This window comes from Mugil cephalus, chromosome 4 (assembly GCF_022458985.1).
Source record: "Mugil cephalus isolate CIBA_MC_2020 chromosome 4, CIBA_Mcephalus_1.1, whole genome shotgun sequence".
NCBI classification, from domain to species: Eukaryota; Metazoa; Chordata; class Actinopteri; order Mugiliformes; family Mugilidae; genus Mugil; species Mugil cephalus.
The window spans coordinates 11923043-11950727 of record NC_061773.1 but is presented as its reverse complement, the minus strand read 5'-3'; the positions used below and the strand labels follow the sequence as shown (position 1 = coordinate 11950727).

The 27685-nt window shown below is 40.7% G+C and overlaps 2 protein-coding genes and 1 long non-coding RNA gene across 4 annotated transcripts; 1 reads left to right on the top strand and 2 right to left on the bottom strand.

The window, feature by feature from the left end:
• Positions 1-2509: 2509 nt before the first annotated feature.
• LOC125007282 (tubby-related protein 1-like) lies at positions 2510-12504 on the bottom strand. Of its 2 annotated transcripts, XM_047584002.1 has the most exons (14): positions 12317-12504; positions 11629-11677; positions 9338-9470; positions 9081-9191; positions 8867-8992; positions 6520-6639; positions 6231-6365; positions 6075-6157; positions 5812-5976; positions 5497-5609; positions 5292-5400; positions 5091-5189; positions 3906-4077; positions 2510-3484 (listed from the first exon to the last, which is right to left on the bottom strand). In XM_047584002.1, the coding sequence occupies exons 1-14, from the start codon at positions 12361-12363 to the stop codon at positions 3351-3353; spliced, it is 1596 nt and encodes a 531-aa protein (XP_047439958.1). In that variant the 5' UTR covers positions 12364-12504; the 3' UTR covers positions 2510-3350. The 2 variants fall into 2 exon arrangements, with proteins under 2 accessions (XP_047439958.1, XP_047439959.1); XM_047584003.1 differs by lacking the exons at positions 11629-11677; positions 12317-12504 and adding an exon at positions 11235-11617.
• Positions 12505-17466: 4962 nt separating this feature from the next.
• LOC125007284 lies at positions 17467-24318 on the top strand. Its single transcript, XR_007112668.1, has 3 exons — positions 17467-18011; positions 23591-23647; positions 23721-24318. It is a non-coding gene; the product is annotated as an uncharacterized LOC125007284 (long non-coding RNA).
• A 203-nt stretch (positions 24319-24521) lies between these two features.
• On the bottom strand, positions 24522-26942 carry LOC125007283 (adenosine receptor A1-like). Its single transcript, XM_047584004.1, has 2 exons — positions 26514-26942; positions 24522-26381 (listed from the first exon to the last, which is right to left on the bottom strand). The coding sequence occupies exons 1-2, from the start codon at positions 26840-26842 to the stop codon at positions 25724-25726; spliced, it is 987 nt and encodes a 328-aa protein (XP_047439960.1). The 5' UTR covers positions 26843-26942; the 3' UTR covers positions 24522-25723.
• Positions 26943-27685: the final 743 nt, after the last annotated feature.

Below are 27685 nucleotides of genomic sequence, written 5' to 3'. Positions count from 1 at the left end.
TCAGAATTGTGAAAAAAAAACAGAAATGCTCCTTAAGCTCTGTTTATTCTGAGACAAGATAAATAATGACTAAACGGGATGGCATGCTACACTCTAACAGTCATGTGTACGAGTGCAGAGATGCACCAAGACATAATCATGAGTGGATATAGTAAAAACACTCTCACTTGCCACTTGTGTTTAAACGTGTTTAAAATAAAAGAGAGATCCAACTGCGTTTTCACTTTGGAGGCCGTGATTTACAGTACTATTGAGCTACACGGTCTTGTACCGACACATGTTCCTGTTTTTTTCATTTTCTAGTCAGTGGGTTATACGAAATCCCAGAAACACTTAAGCGTTTAATACGATCGAGTTTAGCAGCATCGCAGGCTGCATCCTCCACAAGGATCATGCAGTTGAATAGGTACCTTTGTGGTGGTGTTGCAACATTAACTAAACATTAGAGTAAACATTACAGTTACATTAGAGTGCATTTGTTTGTAGTGTATCTAATGAACTGTGGAGTGAGTGTATCTCCACCTTCTCTGCCGCAAGTAATGTTGCACCTCATAGACGGACATTTTTCAATCCCTTTTCATTGTGACGTAGTTAATGCTGGTTGTACATAGTTACACATCAGTTTTCATTTTATTGCATTGTGCTTTTAAATTGCCTTCTATTGGCACCACTCTGTCTCTGCTACGGAGTACAGAAATGTTTCAGTCTGAGCCATCTGTAAGCCTCACATTTTCTTCTCTTTCATAGAGCATATCCATGTCAACATTACGCTAAAACAAAGGCAAGCGGAGTTGGAGTTGTGGAGTTTTCTTCAAGTTGGCCTCTTGAGTTGTGAATGACTGGTGGGGAGTTAAGGTTTTCATGTGGGAGCAGCAGCATCTCCCAAATAAAGACCTACATGAATCCAATCTGATAACAAGCCAATACCCAATACATGCAATTAAAGGAATTTGGTCCCCCCTCACAATTTTGTAACAAGCAGCGAATGGTGAGAAACTCCAGACTCAAGGTGTGAATGTGGGTGTTGTTGATTCTTGGATATATGAAGCCAAATCTTGTTGATGTAACACACAATAAAACTTGCAATAAAATAAAGCCTACACTGTCATAGTATTATTCTCTAAAGACTGCAGAGATTTGTTTGGAGACCGACATGCAAACCTGCAAAAGTTTCAAACAGGTCTTCTGTTATTTTTGTTTATTTTTTTTTCTCATCTGTTGATGTTTGGTTCCTCCTCCTCAGATTGTATCATCCATCATTTCTGGTTGGAATTAGATGTCATAATATAAACTATATAACATGACTGTGAATCTTTTGTGCGGGTTTAACTATAGATTGGTCTTTATTATATTGTATCTCGGAGTACGGTGTGACCGCTAAGGAGGGCTCTTCTCATGGGGAGTGACAGTGCTCGCAAATGGATTTTAAGGGTTTATCTTCAGTGTAGAAAACAAATATTTCTTGACTTTGCTTGCAAAATAGAAAACATTTAAGATAAAAGTTAAGATTAAGACCCCTTAAAAAATAGTGACAGGTACAAAATAGATGTCTTATTGCAGATGTTTCATTTTAATGGCTCTATATTAAGATATAGATATTTGTCAGTGTTTCCTATAATAAATAATACCCTTGTCTACATAACTTGCCAGTAACCTTGTAAAATGTAACAGCACTAGTGCATTTTCAGCAATAAGTAACATGTTAAGTTTTACTGCTGCACAGTTTGGCCCTAAAGAAATAAATTAAATGCACTGTGCAGTGATAATTCAAAGGGAAATGCTGAGAAAAATGTTGCTCTTAAAAAAATTCAAGCACTGACAGTGTGTGAATACAAACGGAGCCTCAGCATACTTTCATCCAGCAACAGCTCCTTCTGTTGGTCAACACCAAAGTTGCAACAAGATCATTCATTAATCCACCAGTAAGACGCAAACGCAGAGATACTACTCGCACAAATGGCTGAGAGAATTAGTGCATGACAATGACAATGATTTGGTGCTAAGAGAAAAAAAGTACAATGAGGGAGGGAGAACTCACCTTACAGCATCTGTCCAGAAGAACCGCCAGCTTCAAGCTTCATTTAATGTGCGAGTTTGGACAACTGCCTGAGCAGGTTCAGGCAGAAAACACACCTTCTCACTTACTCTCAAGGCCTCGGCTCAAACAGGTTTTTCATCCTGAGCGAAGCTCCTCTCGACATGTCAGGCAGCTACTGAAGAAAAAAGCGTGGGTGTTTCTAAAACTTGCAACTGGAATCTGTCTGATTATCTGCCAGCTATCCTCTCACAGCAGATGAGAGGGTCATAAAACAAATTTTATGACGACTCCAGCAGCTTACAGAAACCTACAGTTTGAAGATTTCAAGAGGGGATAGGTGTGACTTACTCACAATATAGGAGTTTGTCATTCCAAGTTGCTAAATCCACTAGTGTTAATTATACAAATCGTATATTTTAGCTGGGGAGCAAAAGACAAGATTGACAAAAACAGTAACTTATACGACGTAAGTTGATTTCAAATACATTTAATTCACATGCATTATTACAATGAGCCTAAAAATGCAACAAAGGCAGTGTTCAGGAAAATTAACAGATTTTACAAAATGCTGGAAACAAAAAACACGTGAATAGAAAAAGCTACAGGAGGAAACTCAGACTGAATCTAAACTAAACTAAAGACACTTCTCTTAACAAATGTTACAGTCCTACATATATGTTAACTTAACAATACCTGATACCTTAATTGTTTATGGACGGTACACTGTGTAAGACGGCTGTTTTTCAGGGATTTCATAAGCTTCAAATAATAATAGTCTTAACTCTCATGCTAACAGAGTTAGAAATTGTTGATATGTCACAGGAAGTATCTCTTCCTATTAAAATTATTGTTGTCATCCTGATTTGCATTTCTCAGTCACATTTGACACAAGACAATAGGGACCTGTTGATATTCTCTCCGTCGAAACACAAGGGACTTTGTCACCATATGGTGATGTTAAAAGTCTTTAAACACATTACTCACTGATAACGTGTGAACTCTCCAGTCACTGCAGTCCTTCGACGGGATGTGTGACTTTCTGTCATACGCAGACATCAAGATTTTTCACAGAACTCTCCTGGGCCTGTGCCATGCAAGATTAGGTGATAACGGGATTTTGTTTTACTCGCACGCCCATAAAGGCGCCGGTGTGGCACCAAGCGGGCATTGTTACGTTCAAGGAGCCTATCGCTGGTTATCAGAGCCTAACACGGCGAGCGTAGGCGAGTCCGAGGTGGTTCATTGGGGTGATGTCAGTGCGGACTTGTCGGATCCTTGGTTCAGCAACGGTAGACAGGCGAGGACCCCTGCATCATTCACAAGCAATTTTACCATCAAAGCTGGAGAGGGCAATGGCAAAGGCCTGCACGGCACACAGCGGGTAGTTGAAATCCAGAGTGAAAATGTCATCAGCTATTCGTCCGAACTGCATCACAATGTAGTCCACTGCAACAAACAGAGAGTTGTGTATATGGGGTGGTAGAGAAATATTTTAATTGTGAATATTGATTTTGTACATAAACACTCTTTGACAACAATAAGCTGTCACTTTTCTGTCAGCTTCTAATTTATGTATTTTTATTGTGATTTGTTGTTATGAAAAATGTTAAATTCTTTAAAAAAAAAAAGGGTTTAGTTTTAGTTCTGTGGCTAAGCATTGTGCAAACAATAGTTTCTAAAATCCTTAAACTGGTTGTTAATGGTCTATGTGTTGACTTCACTGTCACACAATAAAACTAATCTAACCAATCTTTGCTATTTTATGTCTTCTTTTGTCTGGCGAGTACAAACTGCACTGCGGGTCACATGGAGCTGTGAACAATCAGGAGTGCTTTCTTCCGTAGATGGACGTATAAACATTACTCACGGTCCTTGTTGTGGACTATCTGGAAGTTCTTGATGGAAGCCTGGGTGACTCTGCCGTTGAAGTTCAGCACGTGAGACGCGGTTTCTTCGTTCCACACAGGCGTCTTGTTGTGGAGCTCGATCAGATTTTCCGTCCTTCTGTTCTGGTATCTTATCAAAAGTCCGTCACAGTCCTACACAAAACAGAAGTCAGTTAACATCGACAAGGTTTTGAATGGCTTTATAAAATTATTCTCTGACGGTTTGCCTTGTGTGGCTTTCATAGTAAACTGAGTTTGAGTCAAACTGTGAGAAGATTTGTTGACGTTCTGCTTTGGTTAACATCCTGAGACCCGAGATTTTTTTTGCTATGCATTTTTAATTTCTCCAAGGTATTGGGGATCAGAAGTATAACAACTAAGCATCATCTTTCAACAGTAGTAGTTTTTGAAAAAAAAAAATAATAATGTCCTCATATGTGGACACTGGGATTCTTTCATTATTTATATTATAATAAAGTCACCAATTTTAAATATAAAACTGCATCTTAATACCTGAACATGGTTGAGAAACAACAATCCCAATGTCCTCAAACAAGAACTTGGTAATTAGCGAGGTTGTAGGTTGTTGCTATTATAAAATTGGTTAAATTTGCACGTCGTATCAAACTTTAATAAGCATTAAAAAAATGTTTTTAACCATAGAATTTGATGAGGTTTTGGTCCTCGTCCACTGTAGAATGAATCCGATGAAATGCTCGCTATCATGTTTTTACCAACTAGTGTACTGACCCTTTGCTACCACTAGCAGACGAAAGTGTCCACTAACGAGGACAACAGGTTTAAATGAAGCAGAATAAGGTGAAATAAAATCTGAAACTTAATGACGACGCAAGGTCTCAGGTGGTTAAGGAAGACATGGAATATTTCCATATGGAGAAGGATATTGTGTACTGTTTGGTTTCCATCGAGAAACCTGTAGCGTAAGAATAAACAGAGTAAACCGAACCTTATTCTGTATGAACGTACAGCTGCAAGGAAACTTTGGGACATCTCCAAAAATACAACCAAATAGAAGCGGCAATATCTTAACTTTTGCAACAAAATTTTCTTTAACATGCTTTAACATTTTAAGAAAGGTTCCTCAAGTCAGTTTTCTGCAGGGTTAATCTGTCTAGTTAATCTATCTCTATTTATGTTGCATTTACATTTCTTGGTCGAAGTGGTACTCTCTCGTTGTCTTTGTTCATTCCCGGGATGATGACTGTCATCCGTCTGGGTCCTTTCATCCCTAAGACATTAGTTTCCTGAAATCAGAAATACAATTTATTTTAAAAAAAAAATCAGGGCTTTCCACTTCTGTTTTTAATCAAATTATGCTACACATACATTTCTATAAAATGACTTACATAGATGATGCCAGCTAACTCTTGCCGTGCGTTAGACATGTCCGGAAGAGCTCTTTCAGGATTCAGAGCGTTGTCAAACACGGTGAACTTAGTCCCCATTAAATTTGATCTAGTGAAATAACACAAAGAGAAGCAAATGCATTCTTATTTTTTTAACCAATGTTGCATATTCACTTTTGGAGCTTTTGAATTCAGTTCAGGGTACCTCAGTTTTCCGACAAAATTCTCTCCACCTCTTGATAAGTCTGTGGCATCGATGGAGATGAGGTAATTTGATGTTGCGCTTTTCTTTCTTTTCCTTCCAGCCAACAGGAACGTCTACAAAGACAGAGAAAGGCAATCTGGTTAGAGTAATATCTAATGTCTTACCCCTAAATATGTCCATGATAATATTCATTTTAATAATGAGATAAAGGGACGTCCTGAAAGAAGTGCTATTGCACGTTGTTTGTTTTGGTTCAAGTCTTTCTACTCGTTTATACGTGATACTGTTAAAATTAAAAGCTGTACAACGTCTGACCTTCTTTTCATTGTCTAAGTGAAGGTAATACAGAGGGTAGAGGCTCTTGTCCATCCCTCTCTGATCCCGAGTCACTCTGCATTTGACAGTCACACCCTGCGGAGCCGGCTGCAGCACAAACGCCTCCAAGTTGTCAAACTCAATCTCGGGTGAGGGAGCTCTCTCCTGATGAAGAAAGACGAGGAACATTTTGTGTTTCACTAAATGATATGGTTCCTCACTTGCGTTTGATATTGAGGTTGAATTGTGAGAATTTAAGGTACCTTTTTCTTCTTCCCTTTTCCTTTCTTTTTTTTAGATTTTTCTTCCTTTTCTGACTCTGAGTCGTCGCTCTCTTCTGCCTTTCCTGAAACACAAAACAGATTTGTTAAATACTCGACGGCGACTCAAACGGGGGAAGAATTGAGCGGTACGCTTACCCTTTTTCTTTGTCTTCTTGTCTTTGTCCTTATCAGCGGATGTTTGGAACATGGATGCTGAGCCAGCGGTGGATTTCTTCTTTGATTTGGTGGACTTTGCCTCCTCTTCGCTGTCATCACTGTCTGATTTGGCAGCTGCTCAATAAATATGTAAGGATTTTGAATTGAATTTCATTACATTACATTTTTTTATTCTAACATCCAACTTCATAATGTTCGGTCAAACATACGAGGTCTCAGTCACAGCAGAGGAGCTTACAGCAAATGAAAACATGACAAACGTATTCACCTTTCTTTTTGCTTTTGGAGTCTTTGTCTCCATTTATCTGGAACATCGAGGCCGGTTCTTTCTTCTTGTCTTTTTCCTTCGTCTTGGACTTTTTTTCTTTTCCATCAGAATCTTTGTCGTCTGAGAAATTAAAAACAAGCAGAATTAAGAAAAAGAAAAAAAAACAGTGTTATCTGTCTCAAAATGTGTTACACTGGAGAATGGTGTGAACACGCAGTGAGGGATGGAAGCTGGATTTCAAAAGGAAAATAATATTGAAAACTCATGCTTTTTATGTACAGAGAGTTTGAAGGGAGTGCCAGACAGATCCAAACTGTAATCACTTAACCAGCAGCATCTGAGCGTGTGACAGATGTCTGACAGCTGATGTGAGTCTGTGATATGAAATCTGCTCTTTACTCTCCTTCCCGTTGTGTTGTCAGATTGTTAGGTTTCTATAAGTGTCGCACCTTCCGCAGGCCTTATCAAAAAGTTGATGAACCACGCTGGGAAGTAGAAATGAAATGGCACTGGATATATTTCTCTCCTTTTTAAAGTATGCAAACAATCCAAACCGCTAAAACTCAGAGTGCATAACTTGAATAACATGGAGGTGAAGAATGCCAAATTCCTCTCCCAGATTAGTCTCGTCTTCTCAAAACCTCGATTACACTCACAACGCTGTCAACGCTCGCGCTTGAGACTTGTTCCACGATGATGAATCTGTCCAAACATGCCCTTATATCAAGATGTGCTCATTAATGACTGCTCAAGCTCCCTCTGTATTTTTGCCAATAATGAACTCCAGCGATTGAAAGAGAGTCACGAGTCAAGAGAGTGTGGCATTTCTTCGCTAAACCATTTTGCCATCTAAATACATAGTGTAACTAATGATTAAAAACAATACACCACAGGGACAATCCTTTATAAATAAATAAATAAATAAAATCTGCATTAACTGTATTGGTCACTTGGGGCAGCAGAGACAATCTGCGACCAAGACCACACAAAACCAACATTGTCAGCGTTTAACTACAAGTACAAAGTAGAAGTGAAAAAACAAACACACTCAACACATGCAGAGCAGTGTTAGCATTCACTTTTGAGTTGAATCTCTGTCCACTTTCACTTCCCTGTCACACTCACTCTACATATCTGTATATATCTATACATATCTATATATATAGGAGTGTCACTCCCAGCGCTCTGGGGAGACGAAACCATCTTTCATTTCCACATTTGACCACATTACTCCTCCTTTCATTTTGACCCCTCTCCTCCCTCCATCAGTTTCCCCATCAGGCCCTGCCAACCAATACATTTACTTTCATCAATTAAGTTCCTGTTAGTAAACTGTGGCTGTTTGTGGCTGGACATTCAACATTCAATCTGTTTTCAAGCTCATCCACCGCAGGTAAAAGAAACCTAAACAATGAGATGATGAGAGAAACACTATAATGCTCTATAGAGCCTGGTTCAGATGAAATATATATGTAGCAAGTGATCCTTTTCACAAACATGTCCTCATGTATTCAGTTCCAAATACAGAAATATTGGCCGTAGCTACTTTAACAAACATCTTTTGGTCTATTTCCAGGCTTACTATAAACAGGTCCTTCACTTTCCTTCACTCTGCAGGAAGAGCACACAAACACAAGTTGGCACAGGTTTTACTGAAGCGGCTGATCTGAGATAGAAGCTTGACTAAGATACGAGGCAAGAGCACTGGACTTGATCCAACCTAAATAATAGAAATGAGCAAGAACACTCCGGGGAGGTTTTATGTAATAACGACGTGACAATTACGCCACTTTCAGGTGAAACGTCCTTTATTCAAAACACTTGAAAAACAAAAGTAAAACTTTTTGCAGCTCTGAGCAAAGTCTCGACAAATGGGACAGTCTGAATCTTATAAAAGAAATAAATGGTCCCTTTATAGCGAACGTGTATTTGTTCGAGTGCTCTGGGTTAATAAATGGAGTTCAGGGGCTAAAGCGTTTGCAGACTTTGTGAGCTGTTCTGTGAGCCTGAACTTAAGTTCAGTTAGTCTGCAAATGTGTTCACAATTATAATGTTAACACGCTAATACCAGGAACTGGACAGCCAACTGGAGTTTCATGAAGATGTGTCACCTCTCGTCCAAGCGCATTTCTGGATGTACCAAAACCCCCAGAGGAGTCTAAAGAGGCTCACAGTGTGTGGGATCTCCACAGTTACAAAGTTAATTACTTATGAGCAAACTACTCACTTAACTGTTGTGTTTTTAGCCTCTGCTGCCAAGTCAGTGTTTCCACTAACTCACCATTACACAATAAAATCATCTAATCCTCTTAACTACAATCTGGCGCTATACCTTTCCAGCTCATACCTTTAGATTTAGTTTTCTTCTCTTTGGCAGAACTTTCAGATGGAGTGCTGTCCTTTGCTGTTTTTTTCTTAGTTTTCTTTTTGGGGGTGTCGTCTTCATCTTCGTCGTCGTCTTCTGTGTCCGAGCCTGTGGTTATGCCAGACATATTCATTAAACCGACGCAATTTAATCAAAGTCACGCGCATCTGTAAAATCTGAATTCTTGCCCGCTCACCTTTCTTCTTCTTCGGAGCACTTTTGGCTTTCTTCTTTGTCTCTTTCTCCTTTTCCTTCTCTGGTTCTTCTTTATCTTTGTCTGGTTTCTTTTTCTTTACCTTCTTTCCGTCTATAATGCCGATAAGGAAACACAAGTGTAACCACCGTGGTTAGATCAAGGTCGGGATAGTCAGGTCAAGATAAACATTCAAACTATCTCCGTTCGCCATCTCATTTCTCTGTAGGAAATGTCACAGTCTCTTTGAAGTTGCTCACTCTGGATGGCAGAACTGTCCTCCTCGGCTACATCTTCGCTCTTCTTCGTCTTGGTTTTTTTGGGTTTGGCCTCAGTTCCATTCAGCTTGGCTTCTGCGGTGCTGTTGGCCTCCTCTTTCTTCTTCTTCGGCTTCTATATGGATTTACTGTCAAGATACACAAGCGATTAGAGGTGGGACTCGAGGAAAGGACCAGTGAAAACACCTGGGCAACTTAAAGGCTGTGACACACATAAAGTATCTTGGAGGTTTTAGCCAAGATTACTAATAAAAACAACTTACCATTAAAAGTCAGATCGGGAGGGAAGCAGGGTGTTCAAAAAGAATAAAAAAGAGATTAAGAAAAATAATATAACTACTTCAGACAGACTTTAAACCTCTTTAGTGTTATTATAAAGCAGTAATTCTGAATTTGTTTACATTGCATAAGGCGCACTGGAATAGCAAACAGGTTCTAGCAGAGCTGCATGTTGAGATATGAGCTTCTATATTTGTTAAAGGACCAAGAAAGACGCTTTCTAGAATCGACTGATCTATTTTGACTATACAGTTTTGTAACAGACACACATTTAAAAGCAGAAGGAAGAGGTTTTGTAACCATTTTATGTAACGTGCCCAGGCCTCCTCCTGATTACCAAGACACCATCAGCAGAACATTTAAATGAAAAAAACCCTCATCAAGTATCAGACTTGGAGAAGAGAGTAACTCGGTTTCTGACAGATATAATGACACCTGCTGAAGTGCCCTGGGATAATATAAGGTGAGCCAAAGTAAGTTTGAAAGTATTTTAAAGTCAAGTTGACATCCATGAGCTTCCACCTGGGGGGACTAGACACGAGGTAAACCGCAAAGTCAGAAGGTGGCTCTAACGCCCTGACCATCAGTACATTTATGTGTCGAAGTGATGATGTTCACCTGACATAATTTTCACAACAGTGAAATGGTTTCACATTACAACAAGAAAGGGACTTTTACCAAGCATTTCATAAGCGTGCCGAACCCAAGGACTAAACAAAGTGAACACGAACAGCACGTCACCATCCCAAGTCACAGAGAACGAGGTCAGTGCGATCGCACCCAGCGGAGACAGTAAAGGTAATCCTATTACATGTAGATCCTGCATCGATGGACGCCTATTTGTGTCCTCACAGAATCCACACCTCAGAGGAGTGGCAGCACATTCAACACTTTTTCCTGCATGGTGATGAATATTAAACTTTGCCACCCTTGGTCTATTTGATCTGTTGTAGAACAGATGACGATGGTCAAACCTTTTAGGGGTTCATTTGCTCATCTGTAGATTGCTAAGGAAATACTGTTGCAGTAGCTTTTGGTTTGGACGTCACTACAGTAGCATTATAAGTGGTTTGGGTTGCTGGATTACTGCCTTCGATCCCGCATGCATGCTTGTGCAGATGTATTGCCCGGCAGATGAGCTCCAAAACTTTGGACAGTTTTATTCAAGATGCAACTCGATGCCAGATATGAAGGCGACTCAGTGGCTACTCTAATGGTACAGTGTACTTCCAATGCTGGAATTTGTATACAGCACAGTTATCTCACATGTAAATCAGATTAATTCCACATAAGCTCTCTTTTAAAAGTATTTTTTGATTTAAACAACAACAAACAAAGTTGTGACACCAGAAACCGCTCCAGAAAAACACTGCACCCCAACTTTAAACTTCAGTCCAACCATAAATAATGTCAAAAGAAAAGCAAAAGTGTTAAATGACTCTCATAAAAAATAATTTGTGTGATCCCTTGCATCCAACTCTCCAAGTATAATTACATGTCATCACTGAGCAGCTGAATGAACACGTAAATAAGCTCACTTGAAAATCAATAAAAAAAAAAGAAAAAAAAACACACAAAACCACAACCCCACCCTTTTTACCTTCTCTGCAGACATGGCGTGGCCTCCAAATTCAGCTCTACCGCTGCCTTTTTTTTCAGAGGTTAGAAAATAAAAAAGCAGGCTTCTCAAGGGAGATAATGAAAGAGTGAGAAAGCCCTGTACTCACTGCGTCTCCATCAGCAGAAAGTTGTTAATAGGATTTATGTGTAAAGCCATCTGCTCTGCAGAAACACGTCAACGGGAGAGCACAAGAAAGGATTGGGAGGAGGGAGAAGATTTGTTTGTCATGTGTCCACTATTCAGGGAGCGAGATCTAGTTTGGTTTCTTATGCCAGCGCTCATGCCAATGCCAGCTTCAGCATGTCTGTCACAAGATGCTGACCCTTCCTGACCTCCTTCCTGCCAGCAGCACACTCGCTCTGCCTGCACGTACCTGTAGCTGTGGGACAGAACCAGAAGAAGACTCTTCATCCTCCTGTGTGCTGGGGAAAAAATGTAAAAAAAAAAAAGAAAAAGAAAAACACCTGCTATTAACACAACTGGATCATCTCGACAAAAGGTTCATTTCTGATTTAAATCACTTTTACACATGTGACCTGAAATAGCTTTGCAGCTTTTTTGCTTTATAATCAGTTGGTTTCCTAAATATATATATAAATCCCAATCTCCAACAGTTAAAGGCTTAAGTAGATTTAATTTAATATGATAAAATAGTAAGAAAAGACCTTGAGGAAAGAGAATTAACCAGTGAATCTTTTGCATCTTTGTTTAAAAGGCAGACTTACACAATTAATCAAGCTGCCAGAACCTTGTCCCCTTGCCATCGCATGGCAACATTGCCAGCCTTACGTTATTGGGTAAGAGAGAATGGGAATTGGGCCTAAGTAGGTCCGCCTGACAGCAACATATAAAGCTTTCCTTTGCTACTTATTGGTTTAGCACCACTTGGCCTCTACGAGCGGAAAGTGGGTGTGGTGAAGGAGTAATAATCATTGAAGAAAGAAAAAAAAAACAGTTAGAAGGATGAAGAGAAGGCACAAGGAGACCTGACACATGTGAAAAGTGATTACATGACTAATACATTAGCAATATTGCTGAATGAGAACGTCGACCTACTGTACCTGTCATGTGTCCAGGCCTCTTTCACAGTGTGATTGTGGAGAGGCATGTTTGATGCGTAGCAGAAGTCGTGTCCGGATTTTGTTCACCTGAACTTACACCTAGATTCAACGGTATTTTAGTATTTAATGTCTCTGATTTAACCACATTTCTCAGCAGGTGAGTGGCAGCTTTTCTAGAAAGCAGTGTAGTGGCCTCCATCCAGGTTGTGAATGCCCACAAGGCTCCACGCACAAACACCCCAAAGGCCACAGAGGGGTCACATGACCCACCTTCTAAGAGGATTTCAAACAAAGCAACAGGTCCCCTCAATGACTACCACACAACTAGGATGCCCTGACCATTCGAGTGGGATTACACTAATCAGCTGTTCACCATCTGTGAGCATTTCTAGGATTTTTACAGGAAATCTATGGAGGTTTCCAAAGAAAAGTAACATTACATGCTAAAGTAAATGAGATTAAATGTATAGTTTTAGGTCACACGTGAAGAACAGCACAGAGAAACCATATTACAATTAAAATATCAACCAAAGACGATGGTTTATAACTTGTAGCCATCTGGTTTCCATCACAGCTGGTAAAATGCCTCTGATTGGAGCTGATCTGCACTGTAACTGACAACAATGTTAATGTGAAGCAGGATGATGGCGGGAAAAATAACGTCTTGGGCTTCCTCCCTTACTTCACCTTATCAACAGAGGTTAGAAGATGTCAATATTAAAAACAAGGTGTGATTTCCACATTCAACCCCTAGAGGCCGCTGTAACTCCAAGAGACAAAAAAAACAAAGCTGTACGCGAAGCAGCTTCAAGGCACCAGGGGGCACATGGAGACAGTTATTTAATTCACTCTTACAAACCATAAATATTCACGCGTTGAACCTTTAATTAAAATAATATTTGGAAAAAAAAAAAAAAAAAAAGAAAGAAATGCATATAAAAGTGTTTTGGGCTATGAACAAAAATAGTTTTCCTACATCCTCATTCAGGTTCTGCCTGGCGCAGTATGAGAGCTCCCATATGAGATGGGAGGAGTAATCACAGCTGTAGCGGACAAAACACACGTGATAGGAAATAAAGAGAGTCTTGTAGTTTTGGACCCTTTTGTTTCCCCACATTGCCGTGCTGCTCACGCTGACCGGTCTGCTTACTGCTGAAAAGGGTCTAGACTAAAGGCCCGCTGGCATTTCAGCAAAGGCTTGACAATAACATGGAGGTTGGCATGCAGCCTAAGGAGGGCCAGTGACCTCAAGGGAGCAGCAGAGAAGCCATCATGATCTTAAAGAGACAGAAACCACAGTGTGTCTCCCCACTCCGTTTTCGTGCCAGTTGTGTTTCATTACTGAGACCATGATGGCAAGCACTGTCGAAGCAGCGAGAAGCAGAGTAGACCAGCGCGGCCGTAAAACCAGCTCTTACTATACCAGCAACTGTAACAACAAGCCCGAATGAAATGGAAACACATTAATCAAAGTTATGGTGAAATAGGGACCAGTCCGAGCAGTTGTGCAAACACTAAGCCGGGAAGAATTATGTTAAATACATAAAGGTAGAGCTTCCACTGGGAGTGACTTGTGTTCGAAGAGGGGGGCACGATTATGATATTTTAGTTGACCCACGGGTTTGGTGCGAAAAAAGCAGCGCGGTGTCGAGGACATGAACCCAGTGGCACCGTAAAGCCGGGTGAATCATCAACTCAGAGTGGACTCATATCTGAGGAAGCACAAACAATGAAGACGAAACAGGAAAACCTGGGAAAATTAATACATCCCCAAAGGAGAGATTGGAAGGGTAGAAAAGAAGACAATGGCAGGAGTCTCTTTAAGTCATTGGGAACGGAAAGATGCTATTCATGATCAAAAATAGTCGTTCGGAGTGAGCATCGGTTGAAACCCACAAACACATCCTGTTTCCTACCACATAGTTTACCGAGTGATAGTTAATATGAACCACTTACAAACACACAGAGGGGTCGCTGGTACAGGGAAGCTACTTAAAAGGTGATGTGTTCTACTACTAATAAAAACCAATGAGGTCGTGAAATAATCACATGGCATCCTGATCAAACTCAACTACTTTCTTGAAACTGACGCTTGGTTTGTACATGTGTGATAAATCAATGCAGAGTCATTCGCAGTGTGTCAAGTCCTCTATAGTGTTAGTTGGTAGTGTGATTTCTGTGCCACTGTGTTACATTTAGTTTACTTCAGTGGGCCGCAACAGTGCGGCTCTTGTTGGAGCTGGAGCTAATAAATGTTGGAGCAGCTAAAATCACTGCTGCTAGAAAACAGCGGAGAGGTCTGAGGAGGAGTGTATTTTCTGTGCTTGAGTGACGTGGATGAAGAAACGCATTAGAGACCAATCACACTTGTGTCTCTGCCATGAGTGGATATTTCTCAAGTCATGCGTCTCCGCTGTTTGTAATTAGAGCACAGACCTGAAGCATAAATCTAGTTTAACTGTCTCCATCTGAGAGCCACGGGCCGTGGTGTTACCTGCAACGGTGAAGGAGCACGAAACATTTGAACCACAGCTTCGCTGAACACACGCTAGAAAAAACAGCCAAACGGTATCTATAATAATATAATGCAATATTGAACAATATGACAACATTCGCGTTGGCACGGCTCACAGAAGATGCATAAAATTATATAATACGAGTTGTGCCAAGTAGTTCACATGCAGCTGGTTACTGTAATGTGCTGCGTAAGCCGTTATTACATAATGCCAAAGCTGACAATAATAAAATGCTTTAAAACAAATTTTTGTCATAAACAGAGTGGTTTGTGAAATTTTTAAAAGGGTAGTACCGACAGATGAGGAGTCAGCGCGTCAGGGAAACCTTTAGGATTCATCCTGAGTGCAGTTTTAAAAACATTTTGACCAAAACATTTAAACTTCCACAGTGCAATCGACACAATAAACCAGCCAGCATGTGCTTTTTGTCATCTCCTTACTTGTTTTGGTGAGGACAGTGCTTTGAAACATAAGTTTGCCTTGAAGGCAGCAGCAATGTGCTAAATAATCACACAAATAGAGAAATCAAAGGCTCATCTGGTTACTATTTCTAGCAACCAAACAAAAAAAAAACAATCATCTGAGATAGATAATAAAGGATCATATTGTGGCTATTCAAAATACTTGGACCTGATGACCCTTAAGGGACAGTCGGAGGAGGACCTATCAAAATGTGCAGTGACGTGCACAGTTTATGGCCTGTAGTTGATAACAAGCAAAAGGCAGACTCTCAAATAGTAGTTGATGACTGAGATGAAGATGCACACGTTTACACACTTAACATGCATGGCTCTGCACTGGTAAGTTTTTTTCTGGAACATAATAAGGTTTTCAGGGATCTGTGAACGGTTAATCTATACATCTTGCATGCAGCCATAATCTTTGTCTTTGAGTCCAGAATAGAAGAATGTTTAAATGGATTTAGACTTCATATTCAGTGGAAAGTCTGTTATTTAACTTTTAATCACAGAAGCACAGTGCATAACTCACAGAGGACACTGTCCTCAATATGTCAGCTGTACAAAGATACTTTCCAGTAAAGGAGAAAACCAAGGAAATTGATATTGAAGGTGAAGAAAATAAGGTTAAAATGCGGATACTGAGTGTAACCACTGACTGATTAACATCAGTGTATTCTGCACACTTCCTACCATGGAGTGTCTGTATTAAATATGCAGAAAAAACACAGTTGGAGTTGCCATAGAGTGTTGAGAAGGAAGCAACGTGGAAGTTTAGATGAGCTACTCAGAGCAGGAAAAAAAAAAAAAAAAAAAAGGCAAAGCAGCCAGAGTGTTGTATGTAACTGTAATGCTAGCGGAGCTGAGCCTCGTGAGAGCTTGACACACATCTGAAATGGAAGACTCAGTATCCAGGAAGTAGTGCTGTTGCTTGCATTTCCTTCTCTCTGGGTGTTAGTGATAGAAACCAGGCTATCTGGGGCGATCCGAACTGCAATGGATTTCTAACAGATGATCTGATGCCGTCAGGACTGAGCTGGCACTGGGGCTGATGGTATCCTGAGAGCAGAGTTAAAGTCCTGAGAGCGGTCACTGCCCCGAATCCCCAAGAGAGAAAAAGAAACGGTGGTGGGAGAGAGTGCAAAAAGCCAGCGCTCCCCTCACAGACTTGTCCCGTCCATTTTTCTGAAACAGGCAGCGCTCTTTTGAAACGGTGCCAATGGAGGCTGGACCAAATCCTTTGCAGCTGAAAGTTTTACAAGCTCAGTGTTCGCGAGCAGGAAGAGAAAGACACACAATCTGATTTGTAAAGGGAGTTTGAAGCTCCTCTCCTCTCCTCGTCTCTCCTCTCCTGTTCTTTAGCCCGTCTGACATGTCAACAAAATGATTTGTGCTTTTTTTTGTGAATTTAACACACAGACTCTTCAAGAATATCACCAGAAATGCTCCAGAGAGATGAAGGCATGGGGAGAGAGTGGATTTAAAGTAAATTTTAAGAAAACAGTCGCTTGAAAAAAGAAAAAGAAAAAAAAATGAAGAGTGAGTGACGTCACACAGGAAGCTGTCTTGGATATTGCCTGAGAAAAGATGCTGATGATTGTCTCTGGCAGTCTGGGGCACTTGAACACTAAAACTCTGAGCTGTGTTATGGACTTACAACACTGGATTATTTGAGGGATTTTCATTTCCCGGTGACGAGCCACGTGTAGAATGATTCTGGACTTGCTTGCCTGCCCTTATTTTCGCTTCAGTGCACCATGACACAGTTTGTTAATTGAGGATGTGTTGTGGTAAACATCCCAGACCACTCGTTCGGTCTGTTGACAGAAAACTGTGGTTTCCATTCACAGCTACAGTCAAATTAGATCATAACCTTAGGGCTGATCCTTCTCGCCCTGTGCTGTGTAACAAATCCAAATAAAACCGCAGGCAGGTGCAGAACAACTAAAGACGTCCGGGGGTGACTACCGAAAATGGGAACTATGAGGCATGTACTACCTGGGAGTGAAGCCAACTGCTGACAAAAGGCTTTAATGCACGGCTCTGAGAGAAGCCTTTTGCTCTGAAACGCTTCAGGAATCATCTGGCGCCGAGTTGTTTGTCCAACTAGAGATAAATCTGTCAATCACATTGGCTTTGTTACAAGTCAGCATGTAAGTACTCAGTTCTGATTTCTTAGCTCTATGTCTCTCTCTTCTCCCTTTCTCCCATCCCAGCCACTATTCCCACAGTCAAGTGAGCATTTGATGACACATGATCCACAGTTCACATGACTGCTCCCCTTAAAAGTGTCAAGTTTGCTTGGTGCGACTCTGATTTGCCTCAGAGCAAAGATCTGTCTTAGTCTGAGCATATTCCACGCAGGTTACTTGTATTTAGCGGGGGCATGTAAGCAAAAAAAAAAATTCAGTGACTTTCTTTTCCTGACTCTTTCTCTCCGTGCCGTCTCTCCCTCTTGGCAGACGGGTAAAAGTGGGCAGGGAGAGAGAAGGGCATGGCCCAAAGGCTGCTCTCAAGCCCCAGCCCCTGTTCGAGTGGGGTTGGTTGCTGGTACAGTACTCAGCCTTTCCCTCGTCTTGCAGGCGAAAGAGAGGGATGTGGAAATGCATTCTTTTCTCTTTTCTAACCCGCCTTTTTTTTTTTTTTTTTTTTTTCTTTCGTCGCCACCATGGCCTTATTGTCTGCGGGTGAACACTAGCCTGATCTTGACAAAAAACTCAGGTATTTCTTATTTTTGATTCTGCTTCTGTTTGGGCGTTGATATTCCTCTTTGTGCTCAAGTCTCCCTTATCCCTATCCGTGTCTGCTGCAGTTTTACACTTCTTTTACTGTCACCTTCCACACTGTACACGTGTCTCCTTTGCTTGAACCGAACACAATGCCTAAACCTCCACCGTCTCACACTCTCAAACAAACCCACTGGGATTTTATTTTTTTATTTTTTCATTTTTTTGAATAATGCGTGTGTATAAATGACCAAAGCCTTTTTGTTTTTTCTTTTTTTTTGTAGTTGCTGTAGTGATAAGTCAGGGGTTTTTTTTTTTTTTTTGCATTAAATGTCTGGCTAAAAGTCCTGTTAGTTAAAACAAACACTAACGGTGGTGTTACAGCCTCCGAAATTCTGCCGTGAAAATCAACATTTTGGCACAATTTACCGAAAGTCACAGCGTAAAGGCACAGGGCTGAGGAAACAAAGCTCTCCGCATCAAGAGTGATAAACCCCTCCGAAATTTCAAACGGGAAATTATCGCGATTAAAGACGATTTTATTAAGCCCTTTGGTTTCTGTGTTGCAGGAGTGCTACGTAGGTGCACAAAATCTGCAACCAGAGGCAACATCAAATATCCCCCTCAGCTGTACTGTGGCTTCCGTTCGCCATTTATTCTACCACAAAAAGTCCCTCACATGGGTGGAATATGCACCTAAAAAATATGTGGTTGTCACGTGTTAGAGTCGAACCGGATCGTTCCTGAAGGTTTCTCGAATGCTGCTGTTTAATAGACCTGTTCAAAAAGAAAAAAAAAAAACCTCAGAGAGAACCAGATCCCTCTGTTGTAAGCACTGTTCTATACATGAAGGGGCTTGCATTGTCAAATTACAAGGTCACGGTTTATATTCAAAACTATTTGGTTTGTGGGTTTTTAAAACCACAAATGTCGTAAAACAACAACAAAAAAATTAATAAAAAAAAAGTTAATGTTCAAAATTGTTAACTTTTTCCTGACTAAACAGGTTACACTTGATGCGGACTAACAGTGTAAACAGTTTTGCATAATCCTGCTTGGTGTGCAGATGCGTGTTGTTATGTTTGCATGCAGTCAAGCCAGGCTTTGGTTTGGGTTTGAGTGTGTAAAAACAACAGATTATTGCATACAGTACTGTATGGGAAGGGTGAATGAAGGAAAAAAAGTGGGAGGGCCCAGAGAGGATGGGCAGAGAGAGAAAAATGAACCCCCCTCCCTCCCGAGTTCTCCTCAGATGAACTTGCTATGCTGCTTGATGACATGTTGTTTGGAAAGTCATATCCTCCGCTTTTTGTGTTCCTATCCTCCCAGTGATTGGAGTGACTCTGCGGTTTACAGGATCAAAGTCTCATTTTGGTTGGTTCTATCAGGTCACGGTGCATAAACACATTTAGCTCTTCCTGTTAGCAAAACAGTTTTTTCAGCTATAAATAGGCACTCGATTCAACTTTTTACGTAGACCACCACTTCACACCATTCTAAATTTGAGCGAAAGCCTCGAGGGAGATCTTTTCTGGACCTTTTTTTTTTTTTTTTTTAGGACGTTAGACTCTCTAGGATCGAGCTACGTACGACACTAGCTTTCAAACCCGGTCTTGCAACCGTCTAGAGTTTCAAACGCTCTCTGCTGATGTCGCGTGGCTAACTTTGAGTAAAACAAACCATTAAAAAGTACTTGCAAATACTTTATTCACCCAGGTCTCTTGAGAATGTCACTGTGTGTATATATAAAGATCCATCTGTCATACTTCACTGAGTGGTAAGTACAGCAGAAAACGAATATGGCACACGGGCCTATAGAGTGAGAACTTCCGAAGCCCAAACAAAGTGTGAACCACAAACAACAGTTCAGCCTCCTCACTGTAATAAAACACCAGGAAATAAACAAAGTTGTCGGCATCCGCCTAAGCAGCGGTGTAAAAGCGTATTTTACTCTCTAATTAATGCTCAGAATTCCCTGAGGGGAAAGTGTTTAGCGTAACTAGCATACCAGATGAAATAACCATGCCTAAAACCAACAGTGTACTTTGAAGGTACTGCCTTCCTGAAACGCCGTACTTTGATCAGTACACAATAAAATCACGTCATAATAATAAACATTTATATTAGCAGAAATTCAAATGCCACAAGCCTCTTATCATAAACGCCCAAAACAACAAAAATATGCAGTCGAGTGCCATTTTCAAAAGACCTGGAATTTAACTTTTAATGGTCGATCTGCTATCGCATCAGATAAATCACTCAGCCAAATGTTTTGTTTTGTCAGCCTAAGTGAAGAGCATTCCTAATGGCCACCATCTCTGGAGTAGGGGTATTTTTTAATGTCAGTTCTTAGTCCTTTATTCAAGTCAATAGGGCGGCAGTTGTGCTTGCTGCACTAAAAGTAGCATGGTAAATCTGATTTAGTCTCAAACCAAGTTTACTTTACATACTGTATGGGTACATTCTGTTCAATAAGCAGTTTGGATGAGACTCAAAAACCAAAGCCAGTCCATCTAATGACTCTCTCGCACACTGCAGGGGGGAATTTGCTCTCCAATTAGGGCCAGATATTGAATTGTGTTTTCCAGTGGTTCACAGTCTGGGATCTGGATCCCCACAATGTGTCATTCATTTAATCCAAGGTGTTGCACGATTGTTCTAGGGGTAAGAACTAAGAAAAAAAATATCTGCCACATACAATTAGTCTCCTATTTTTGTACAGTTATCTTTTGAACATTTATAGTTTGTTATTTTTTTGCAAACCCCACCCAGAAATCTAGGGATTGTGTAAAAGAGCCAAGAAGACCGCACACACTAAAGTGTTAGAAGCATTAAAAGACACGCCACACTCAGGATCAGTGTATCTTTAAAGGTTCTTACCTGAAACATAAAAAGGAAAATAGAACTGAGCCACTAGAGTGAATGTAGTGTGCTTGTTATTTACACTACCGGTTAAAAGTATGGACACACTTTGTCATTCAAGTCAATGGGAAAGTGTGTGCAGTCTTTTGACTGACAGTGTGTGTATCTCATAAAAGCTGAAAACTGATAAACTGAAATCACAACTTACAAACTCTAGGGGATTTGATAGTTTAAGGACCTGACTTCCACATCATATTGATACTGTGACTGATAATCGTCGCAACAACAGTGTTATTTTTCACTGTGTTCCTGAAGCTGATCTCCGAAAGCCATTGTTATTCCAGGAACCAGTGACACAACTGATTCTCAGAAGAACTGAAAAAACGTTTATCAGCCTGCATTTCTTGTCTTCGTCTCTGGGACGTGGGGCAAGCGTGTTCTCGACACCATTTAAACTTGAGAGTCGCACTTGCAAACTAATTACTTTGCCAATGAAAATTATGAATGAATGCATTATTTAAATTATGTCCAGAGGATGTTTATAGGGGAAACTTTTTACAGTGCATTGGCTGGTGACTGCGTGATTACTGGCGCCATATATTTTTAAATTCCCTGTGACTTCAATGTAATGAGAACCAATGAACCTCAGTGTAAAGGATCTAATTACATTTATAGTTGCAGTTAACAAGCATTTTTGTAAGAAATTCAGAAGGCAACTTGGTTAGGTTATGCGCCACTGGCTGGAAAAATAATAAGTATAATGAGTACGTTCTAAATGCATGCTGATGCAGTCCACCAGTTGGATATAAACTCCTCTGAACGGGCTTTAATAAGGATCAGGACTCCTTACAAATGATGAGACTGAAATTTCAGGTTCATACAAAAACATCACCACTTGTCCGACATATGGAAAAAGTCTGCTCACGGAACAATGGACGTCTCTCTCCACGTGTGAACACCTCGCTCACACAACATCGAGCATCTGGCAGCAATCTCCGCCGCCATGCGTGTGGTATCATAGCCCATTTCTGACATGGCATCGTCTCATTGCTCGGCTGCCAACACTCTCCTCCCCCCCATCAGCGGTGGGCTTCTGCCATGCTGCAACCACGGCATCACCCACTTTTGTCTCATTGAGATTCGCCTTGGCAGCCAGACAATGCCCGTTTCTTGGCACCAAATATTGGAGAGAGCCGCACCAGTGTTTTCTGTCACAGTCGTCCCCGGTATACCGCCGATCATCGCGGACCAGCGCCAGTTTGTGATGGGTATTTTTATGCCTTCATTTGCCACACACTCAGCTGAGCTTTTCACAGCGCAGATATCTTTAATAAGCTGGACGTTTAACACTGGAACGCGAGCCATGTCGGTGTGCTGATTATTCTGAGTCTTTGGGGAAAGTCATGGATCAACAACAGAGTTGCCATTTTCCATCATTGGAAGCCTCTGGACAGACATGTCCAGCCATCACTTCCGGGTTTGGCAAAAATAAACATTTTTGAAAAATTAAAGCATGTGTTCACACGCTGACTAAATGCACCTAGCATGACACGAGCATGTGCAATATTTAAGTAAGAAGCAATTTTTAATCCATACGGCCTCTGTCCCCGTTGCTGATTAAAATGCTGACAGTTATGTTAATCGCGCATCACAATTGTAAGTCAAACAAAATTTTTTTAATTTCTGGTACGAAAAGTCGTATCGCTTCCTGCTTCCACTCTGCTCCTTCTGCACCGGCCAGTCAGTTTGGAGAGTTTGGTGCCGTTTACCGTCTAATCAATTCAACATCTCAGTTAAGGCCTCCCACTGTCTGATGCCCCAGTGCCTTTTCATTCTGCCCCAGTGAGTATGCCCTGCCACCACAGACGCACAGGCTGCCAAAACATTTCAATCACTGTCGACATTAATTGGGCCAAAGAGGAATTCAGAATGTTAATGAACAACCTAGCAGCTTCTCGACCACGTTTCACATGCAAATATATGCAAAGCGTCCCCGGCTTTGCATGGGTCGACCGACTGTCCTTGTCTACCATAACAGTGTCTGGTCTCAGTCACGGTTCTGTCTGGACTTGGACAGCTCGGCGCAGCTTGTGTCCCAGACTCTAGCGGGCACAGTAAACAGACCTCTTTTTCAATGGACTTGAAGTGGCTTTCACACGCAGCAAAAAGGGCAATTTTCAGAAGTCAACCCTTCAGTTCCTCTATTAAAAAAATCTCAGGCAAAACCAAAACTGAATGTTTACGTTAGGGAAACAGTTGAGAAGCTATCTGAATTAATTTACACAGAGGCATTGTTCAAAACGAGTCTCAACATTCCTTTTAACTATTATTAGGGGAAAAATAAAGAATCTACACGTCGGGGACGGTAAAGACAATGAGCTTAACACTTTGCACTGCAGAGTTTGGGTACTAGGTTCCAAGCAACTGCCTCCAAATGGCCGAGGTACAGCCATTTTCTATTTTTTGCTTATTTGTTACTTTGCTGTTGTAGAAACCGAGTGGACCAAACTAGGAGTTAAAAGGTTAAACTTAACTCGTTTTTCATGCACTTAAATTTTAACCTGTCTCAGGAAATTATTGAAAAGACATTTTAGACGGTTGAACCTTCACATCTTTCCCTCTGCGCAGACTAAAATGTATTTTTCAGCTGTTGTCTGAACCAAATGAATAATGACAATCAGGAACTCACTTATTCTCTCTCTTGTCTCGCAGTTTGACCTTCAGGTTTCCACGGCTACCTGCAAAAACTTATCTGTCCTTAAGGCTGAGGTAGTAGATTGAATAGTTGTGGGGTTTACATCCTCCTTTTGAGATAACTATACAATCTACTGTCTTTCCGAAGGAAACAGGTTAATCTGCTGTGATGCTGAAGACTCCGTCCACCTGGGAAGCTCCGTAGATAAAGGACCTCGTGGACTGAGAACCCTTCCCACACATGTGGAGAGACAAACCGCAGAGGCTCTGGCAATATTGTCTGAAGTTGGTACATAATGACAAAAGTTTGGTTTTAAGGAGATTTGTTTGTGCCTGAAATTGAGCCTAGCAAGGTGAGGTAGTAGGTTGTATAGTTTGTGGGATGGAGTAAATCCTACTCGGGTGATAACTATACAGTCTATTACCTTCCTTGAGGGGTACAATGAGTGCGTGGAATGAGGCTCGCTCACTGCCACATAAGACGAGATAGTCACTCTGATGTCATCTTGTGGACAAAGTCTGATATTACTCTGTGAATGCTGTAAACCTGGGGGACCTCTACTGTGTGCATCTGGAGTTTTCTGGGACAAATAATTTAATAAATATAATTTATTAAAATTATATTTTATATTTTAAATATGTTTTTAAGCAATTGGAAAAAAATTATAAATTTCCTTCTGCTTTGATGAGGTAGCAACTAAACTTTGAATGTTATTCAGCGTAAATAAACAATGATTTACAACATACTTCATTTATAAATGCATCTGGGTGTAAATTCTTTGAGCGAAATGTGACCTACAGAGTTTGCTGCTTCGACCTTTACAGGCTTGTCACAAGTTCCCTTACAGAATATGTTTTCCGAAATGTGTCATTATATATACAATCTGATTAAAAGCCTGAGAAGAGATTAGTTCGATAGTGCTGACAAGAAGACCACAGTCAGAGTAGACACTGTTTAAAGATTTTATGTTTGAAAGTGCAGTCCATTAGCACAGGACAGACAGAAACTGTTTTTTAACACACGTCAGAGGATTATAGTGGCTTTTAAATTTACATAAACTGTTTAATGCAGGCTGCAAGCAATACTGCCTAAAAGGCAGCATAAAACATCAAACACAATTTACTCAAACTTCAGTAACACAAATGTGTTGTGTATAAAGAAAAAAACCCACAGCACATAGCTGTGAAGAAGAAAAAAAAATGTCAAATCTTACCACACATTTGCTCACACGCACATGAGAGATAGAATGACACAGTAGAAAAACAACAGTGAGAAACTTCAACTGAGTCTCTCAAAATGCATATTAAATCACGTTTAACCAAAAAATAATGATGATAATTTACAGGATGATGAAACAGAATATAATACAAGTAAAACACAAATGCTACAAAAAAGGTGACATTGCACGAAAAAATAAAAAAGTTGCAAAACCATTGTCTTGAGAAATGTGTTCCTTCTGCAGACTTTTACCGCTGGTTGCAGCAGAAAACAAACTCGTTCTGATCTCCATTATTTTACGAAAGATTATGAATCACAGTTCTGCAAAAAGAAGTTTGTCTAAAAGTGCTTTACAGATGAAAAATCTATTAATGGCACTAGTGAAGGACTGAGACACAGTTTCAACATGGGTTTCATGTTTGTCGAGTCAGAGATGAGCTGACTCACTGGCTTTTGTGGTGTGGCTGTTACACCAGGCAGCAGATATAATGGAGCGCAGCAACAGAGCGAACTGTAGAGCTGTAGGTTTTCCAAGGACGCTCAGTTTCATCGTAATACGAGATAAATCATTCAGCATCACAGGCCTGGTTTGTTTACTGCCATGTATGTTTTTAAGGAATAAAGTCAGAGCGGAAGCTGCTGAAATGAACATGAAGAACTGGAACCTGAACTGGAACAGCAAAAGCCCTGATGTGAAACTTCAGCGTAAAAATAAAACTTTTGGTTACAAGTGGGGATTTTACGTTTTCTCTGTGACACAGAAACACGTGCATGTTCACCATCTGTCCTGAACGTAACAGTTCATTCAGTGCTCATACCAATACAACCTGATTCAAAGAAATTGTAGCTTTTGGAGTTAAATACATATTCACATGTGACATGTTTTACCATGTTTAACTATAATGGTTATTCAGACCATCATAGATCTGCCTTCAGTCATTGTTTGTCACAATGACAACGTTACTGCTGGGACAGCTGTCTGTTGTCTGAATAGTTGAAGATTTCTGTTTTTCTGCTGTGCACGGACTACACCGTCTCCAAATATCCAGATAGCCAGCCCTGATCTTCTGTATTTTGAACGCATACACAACTGGGTTGACGGCAGAGTTAGCATGAGAAAGCAAAATGCCTACATAGAAAGCTGTAACTGGTACATCAGTCGGACTGCCAAAGTACACAATACAGTTCATTATGTGGAGCGGGAGCCAGGACAGGGCAAACAGAACCAAGACCAGGCATAGAGATCCTGCCAGCTGTTTCTCTTTCTTCAGGTACATCAGAGACTGGTTTTGGTTTTGGGCTCTGTTGCCTGGTTTTTCTCGAAGGTTTCCACGAATGCTGCAGAATATATAACTGTACAGCCCAGTCATGACTAACAGAGGTGTCAAGGTACAGAGAAAAAAATTGAAGTAAACCAGGTAAGACATGGGGATCACAGAGACAAACTGGCAGACAATTGTAGAATTGGACTGAGACAGGTTTGTGTGGTTGTACCATCCAAGCATGGGCGCAAAACTCAGTGGTGTTGCAACAAGCCAACATACTGCTACCACAAGGAAAGAGTGTCTCTGTGTTACAGTCCTTTTGTACCTACAAAGAAAATCATTTGTTATGAGTAAGATAATTTGTGCATCTGACCAGAATGCTAACTACAGTTAAAAATAATAGTTGGTAATAATTTTTAATAATTTTATTTGCACAACAATCAATAAAAGTTCTTACCTTAGAGGAATATACACCCGGAGGAAACGGTCCACTGCAATAGCCAGCAGAGTCAGAACTGAAACCAGAGTCAAGAGGACGACCACACAGCAGATGAAAAGACAGGTGTTGAATGAAGTCTGCACCCGTCCGTCCACCACCACAGCCATCGGTATGGCCACACAACCAACCATAAAGTCAGCTACAGCCAGAGACACGATCAGGCAGAAGGTAGGCTGCTTAATGTTCTTACTGACCCACAGTGCCAAAATGACCAGCAGGTTACCCAGACAGCAGCTAACAGCGATCAGCACTTCTGCCACTGTGTAGAACATCGTTTCCATATCCATTGCGGTTCGTATCCAGCTGACACTCAAAAGTCAAGGGTGTACTATACCAGAAACCCGAGTGTGCATGCGCTGTTATCATTCATCACACTCTTGTGAAGATTTTGAGGAAGTCTTTTTTTTTTTTTTGAGGTGTTGGTGTTGTCACTGTAATGTTTCCAGAAAGCTTTGCTTGAGGTTTTGGTTGCATGTTACGTATATTTGTACGACTTTTAATGCCTTTGTTTTCACAATGAAAAACTTCCTTCAAACTGAAGGGAGGTTGCAACTGATTTCTGGTGGGAGGCAATGAGATAATTTTGAGTTCAGCAAACCCAAATTAAGTGTCATTCATTTTTAGGAAACCACTTTGACAGCTTACAGTAACCTTTGCTGCACATGCTAGTTTTGAGCTGTTATTAATTTTTCGTTCCTGTGAGGGATGTCTTTGACTGTTTCCACAAAGCTACCGGACACCCAATTTCCCACCTATCTCTCTGTATCTCTGGGATCATTTTTATTCAAAGCAGAATTATCTTCCGGAAAATATAATCTCACAAATGTGTGTATTACTCTTTTGTTACCTCAATCTTATTGACGTGGCCTGGCCTGAAGCCTGATTTAGATTTTTTTTTCAAGCTACAACACAACATGTGCTGGGTAAAGGACATGTTGGCAATATAATGCCTTTTTGGGGTTTTGTGCATTAGGGACATGAACAAGTTAAATTTGCTCAACAGGTATTTGCGACCAGTGACACCAATAAAACAATTTTAACCTTTTGTTTACAGGCTCATCAATTTCGCTTCCTTTGTAAGAATGATGGGGTGTGGGATGTTGCTTGCCTGGCAAAAAAACAAAAAACAA

Excerpts from the sequence above, each read along its gene's own strand:
- LOC125007282 (XM_047584002.1), bottom strand. The coding sequence starts at position 12,363 with ATGCCTCTCCACAATCACACTGTGAAAGAGGCCTGGACACATGACAG. Across the intron at positions 5,190-5,291 it reads AGTTAGCTGGCATCATCTAT|GAAACTAATGTCTTAGGGAT; the intron begins GTAAGTCATTTT and ends TTCTGATTTCAG. Across the intron at positions 4,078-5,090 it reads TACCACTTCGACCAAGAAAT|GACTGTGACGGACTTTTGAT; the intron begins GTAAATGCAACA and ends TGTTTTGTGTAG.
- LOC125007283 (XM_047584004.1), bottom strand. The coding sequence starts at position 26,842 with ATGGATATGGAAACGATGTTCTACACAGTGGCAGAAGTGCTGATCGCT. Across the intron at positions 26,382-26,513 it reads CGGGTGTATATTCCTCTAAG|GTACAAAAGGACTGTAACAC; the intron begins GTAAGAACTTTT and ends TTTTCTTTGTAG.